General features: G+C 39.7%; 1 protein-coding gene across 1 annotated transcript; it reads left to right on the top strand.

Moving 5' to 3' along the window:
- Positions 1–397: 397 nt before the first annotated feature.
- On the top strand, positions 398–4054 carry LOC139658425 (ras-GEF domain-containing family member 1B-B-like; the record flags this gene model as incomplete). Its single annotated transcript, XM_071536555.1, has 7 exons — positions 398–500; positions 737–816; positions 932–1027; positions 1673–1768; positions 2691–2814; positions 3305–3377; positions 3743–4054. Coding segments are annotated over 7 exons (606 nt in total), but the record flags the coding sequence as incomplete, so codon positions are not given.
- Positions 4055–5613: the final 1559 nt, after the last annotated feature.

The following is a 5613-nucleotide window of genomic DNA, read 5'->3' as shown; positions in this document are numbered from 1 at the left end:
CTAACTACTATGTACCTACCTAACTACCTACCTACTTATCTAATTCATTAACTGACTATCAAACTAACTACTTTACTACCCAACAACCTGTCTATTTACCTCCCTCTCTTTCTACCTAACTTCCTTCCTACCTACCTTTATACCTACCTAACCAACTAACTACCTAACAAACTACTATCTACCTGCCTTCCTTACCAACTAACAGCTACCTACCTACCTTCTTACCGACCTTCTTACTGACCTTCTTATCTATCTATCTATCGGTCTCCATCCCACCTACACTCTCTCTCTCTCTCTCTCTCTCTCTCTCTCTCTGTCTCTCTCTCTCTCTCTCTCTCTCTCTCTCTCTCTCTCTCTCGCTCTGTAGCTCACTTCCTGTCGTCTCCTTTCATTGCAGCCAGTGAAGAAGAAGCACAGAGCGCGGGCCATAGAGTTCTTCATCGACGTGGCCCAGGAGTGTTTCAACATCGGCAACTTCAACTCCCTCATGGCCATCATCAGTAAGCACTGTCATGATGATTAGTTTCATTTTCAATTTAGAATGTATATGTTTACTTTTCTTTCATATTGTTTCATTTTGTTTCAGTCAAAAAATGAAAACCCAGTACTGAAATTCTCTCTCTGTCTCTCTCTCTCTTCCTCTCTCTCTTCCCCTCTCTCTCTCTCTCTCTCTCTCTCTCTCTCTCTCTCTCTCTCTCTCTCTCTCTCTCTCTCTCTCTCTCTCTCTCTCTCTCAGCTGGGATGAACATGAGTCCTGTTGCCAGACTGAAGAAGACCTGGAGCAAAGTCAACACTGACAAGTTCGAAATTCTGGAGGTGAGAAAACTTTCAGGCCACCATGCTGTGGGCCTGTGTGTGTGTGTGTGTGTGTGTGTGTGTGTGTGTGTGTGTGTGTGTGTGCTGACCATCTTCTCTGCCTGTTCTCCCTCAGCACCAGATGGACCCGTCCAGTAACTTCAGTAACTACCGCACGGCGCTCCGCGGCGCCACCCAGAGGTCTGAGACCGCACACAGCAGCCAGGAGAGGGTGAGGGAGCGCACACACACACACACACACACACACACACACCATGCACACACAGAGACACACACACACACACACACACACACACACACACACACACACCATGCACACACAGAGACACACACACACACACACACACACACTGTCATGCCAAACTGAAACAGAACAGGCAAAGGCAGAGCAGGGGACTCAAGTCACATGACTTAGACTTGAGTCACAGTTTTAATTGCTTGAGACTTGACTTGGGTTCTGGTGACTTGGGACTTGACTCTGACTTGTACTCTGATGACTTGAAAAGGTTTCTAAAGTCTTGACTTGAGATCTTGTGTTTGTGTAAATGACTCAGATTGAAAGTGATGAGATTTGTTCCAGCAGACGACTGAATTTAAATTCTGTTTTCTGAATTTGTATGGAATGATTGAATTTATTGAAGTTGAAACTGATTATAGAAATCAAACTCATGATGCTCTTACCAAGTTTTTATCCTATTAAAACCATATTGCATTGAAAAGTCCTAGATATTTAGTTTTCTTTAAGATATGAAATTGATACTGGACTCTTGATTTGTTCTGGCTTGACTTGCTGTTCTACATTTAGACATGAGACTTTAAAATGTAAAATATAAAGTTTCTGTCCTCCTTCCTGCAGATTGTGATTCCATTCTTCAGCCTCCTGATTAAAGACATCTACTTCCTGAATGAAGGCTGTGCCAGCAGACTGGCCAACGGACACATCAACTTTGAGGTCAGTCGACTTTTCAGCAGGTTCATTTCAACAGGAGATATCCACTATTTGAAAAATACTGAAAAAATTCTCACAAAACTACCGATAACCTAGCCACTATTTGAAAAAAACATCTGGTAAAACTCTTACAGAATGACTAATTGCACGGAGTTACAACTTCCCAGAAATTATGTTACTTTTCAAAAGGTAGTGGGCAACTTAACTCTATATAATGACACTTATGCAGACCAGATTCTTTACTGAGTGATGAAGTTAATGATGTTCCACTAAAAGAATATATAGTATTTTAGATTTTGTTTTTACTTGTACTAGCTTTTTTATCAATATTTAACATTATATATATGTATAAGAACAGGTTTGAGGTCAGTCTCAGTTTACTTTCCCTCTGACCTGACTGTTGTGTTCATTACAGATAAAATAGAGATATAAACAAAAGGGTAAATATGAAAATTTGATCTGATACCAACTTATAGTCAATTGAACTCATTTTTCTTTCACTTACATGAAATGTAACAGCGCCCCCCTGTGGTTAGAAGGAGCAACACATTCTCCATCTCTATGCTTCGTTTTTAATTTCATTTCTTTGTTTCTTCTGAGGCGAGATGTTTTTATTTGACCATCAGTTTCTTTTTTTATCTCGTCTGTTTTTTTCTCCTATTTCCTATTCATCCTATTTCATTTTGTATTTCCAAATAGATAAACCTTACATTTTAATATTTAGCTCTAGCTGTGATAGGAATTTACTTTTGCTTTTAGGATGATGTTTAAATATTAAGAGTAAGAAAGTACAGTCTTTTTTAGATGCTACTCTTTGTGTTATTTTTTGGTGTTTCTGTATTGCCTGGATCTGTGGGAGCTGACCAGACGCCGTTGTTAAATTTGTCTTGACATTAATAAAATGTGTTTTTTGTTGTGTCAACAGAAACTGTGGGAGCTGGCCAAGCAGGTGAGCGAGTTCCTGGTCTGGCGTCAGGTGGTTTGTCCGTTCGACAGAGACCGGCGGGTCCTGCAGCACCTCGTCACCTCGCCCGTCTTCAATGAAGACGGTCAGCACTCTTTCATATCATTCTGCTCATTTTATTTTGTGTTATCAAACAGTACAGATTGGCAAATGTACCAAAAATGTATCACCAGCAGCATTTTATTTTAATTTAATTTACCTTTCCTTTTTTTTTCATGTATTTCTCCTTTCCTTTTCCTTCCTTTCCTTTCCATTTTTTTTTTATGATTTGGATTTTTATTGGAAATTTTCATGAACCACAAAAAGGAAACAATACAATGCAAAACATACAATAAACACAAAATACAAATCGGAATAGTGCCAATTCTCATAGAGCACAATATAACATGACATATAACAAGAGAAGAATGAAAACAAAAAAAACTAAAAAACTCAAGCTTTGTCTTTATTACATTTCATTTGTATGTATTTTGGCCTATCTGTGTATGTATCTCCCTTTTTATTATGTGCAGCACTTTGTGTGTTTTACACAGTGCTATATAAATAAAGTTTTTCTTACTTTTGTCTCCTTGCAGAGCTTAATCTGGCCTCGTATGAGTGCGAAGGACCTGAGAACAACATGGAGAAAGACAGTCGCAGGTCTCTCAGGTGGGCACACACACACACACACACACAAACACACACACACACACAAACAATCAAACCATCCCATATATCACATATTTTGTGAGCTTAGAATTATAAGGTTCTGTCTGCCTTCAGGATAGTTCTGAGATATTGAGCTTCAAAGTTTTCAGCATCCATTGAGTTAAATGGAGATGGGTCCTTTTGTTTTAGAAATTACAGACTCAAAAATCATTATTTTCAAAAAATAACACCACACATATGTCAACAGGCATAGAATAGGTTCATGTGACTAACTCAGTTTTGACAAAAAGGTCAGATAGAACCTTATAATACCAAGGTCATGATTTATCTATATTAATGCTGGTTTTCTATGCTCTATTTTCCAGATCCTCCCTTCTGCATCGAGAGAATCGGTCATAAGAGGCAGAGGATCCTCCAACACAGCAGTGATTTTAAAGCTACCAACTTCTCCGTAACATGTTAACATTCCCACGACCAAATGTTGGGTCTTCTTGACTCAAGACTTGGACAAACACTGAACTACAGGACAGCTGGGCTCATATTCCCACAGATTGACAGGAGAATATTAAACGGTCTTGGAGATCTCGAGGGGCGTAAACGGTTTATAAATCAAATTAAGTGTTATAAATCAAATTAAAGCCCTTGATGAAATTCACCGAGTGCCAAACGAACCCTACTGAAGCTATAACCCCCCCTCCCCCCCTCTCTGTCTCCATGTCTGGGTTGACTGAAATCATTTTTGACATTTGATCCTAATGATTTATATTCCCAAGAAGGGCCTGGACCACAGATCTGGATCCTCAGCTCTGCTCTGTGTGAACGCTGGCTCTGTCTGAAGCACTTACAGGATATAAAATCACTCAGTAATGTAGTCAAAGGTTTATGGATTATTGTTATTCCTGCCTGTTTTTTTTCTGAGGCGTACAGAGTATCATCCTCTATCAGCCAATAACCACTGATGAGTACACTGGATACTGGGTCCACTGCTGTCTTCTCAGCATTGTATAGACTTTCAGGTGATGTAACGCATCTTCTGGCGGCCATATTGGAGGTCTTCAGCTGTTGAGCAACAGTTGCTGTGAACAACTGATTGTGTTTCTGAACACACAGCAGAATTTAATTGACTTAATTTTTGTGCTGTTTTTGGCTAGGAGCTGATCATTTAATCACTGATCTGATTGATTTAGTGTTTGTCAGCTTGTTGGCTAGCTAATCTTAGCATTTAGTCAGCCAACTAGCTATCTTGTTGTAAATGCATCTGCAAACCATTAGCACACTAGCTAACGTATCTAATAAAAGCTAGCATTTGTGGCTAGTAGTCACATGTTAACATTACAGTAACATTGGTTGCTTTGCTAAGTTAGCCTATAGCTAGCTAGCTAACAGTTTGTTAACAGAGCTGAGTCTTCTCAAGCTACAACTCTTCATGTTTTGGAGTAGAGACTAGGGCTAAAGACAAGACAGTTTACTGTGTCACAGTAATCTACATTTGGAAACAAATCCACCTTATCACACTATTCACTTTTACTGAGAACGTTACTGAATGGATCTGCAGCCACACCACAACAAGCTGACTTATACAGTATTTAGCTGTTTGAGCACAGCAGCTCTCAGATGGACCTCCATGATGGCGCCAGATGTGGTTCATAGGAAATTTGTGACCACTAGCAGTCCACTACGCTATTCTTCATCTACAATGGGACTCATATTCTGGAATCATGTAGTCTGGGTTTTGTCTCTGAATGAGATCATTGTGGAGCTGATGACTTAAACCAGAATAGCACTAGCTTCTCTGATGTGCATATACACATATCTCCTGGGTGAGATCAGTCAAAACCACAGAGAGAGAGAGAGAGAGAGAGAGAGAGAGATCCACCGGGCTGGTTAACATTGACTTGTATTATAACTACCGGGCTACCAGCTGCTATTAGAAGTGGTTTTGCTGCATTGTCGTGTCGTGCAGTGCTTGATCTGTAACTCCATATCTTGAGCAGAGCCTTTGGGATGCATCCCATCCTTTGCTTTCAGTCGCACTCAGCTCCTATTAGCAGCCATTTTGCTATTGGTCATTTGGTTTAATTTTAATACACATAAGTCAAAACATCAGCCACATGTTTCTAAACACATTTTGGAGACACTCTGTCATCACTGGTGGCATGCATCACGTTTCACCATAGTAACATCATTGTTAAAATCTAATTTCCTGCATTTCCGTTTTTTTTTTAAAGAGAAAACA

Source organism: Centroberyx affinis, unplaced genomic scaffold, assembly GCF_046629955.1.
Source record: "Centroberyx affinis isolate AG114_WGS23_722 - 3 ecotype Tasmania unplaced genomic scaffold, CSIRO-AGI_Caff_v1 ptg002895l_1, whole genome shotgun sequence".
Lineage (NCBI taxonomy): Eukaryota > Metazoa > Chordata > Actinopteri > Beryciformes > Berycidae > Centroberyx > Centroberyx affinis.
The sequence above is the reverse complement of the archived record's forward strand: the minus strand, read 5'-3'. Positions and strand labels throughout refer to the sequence as shown.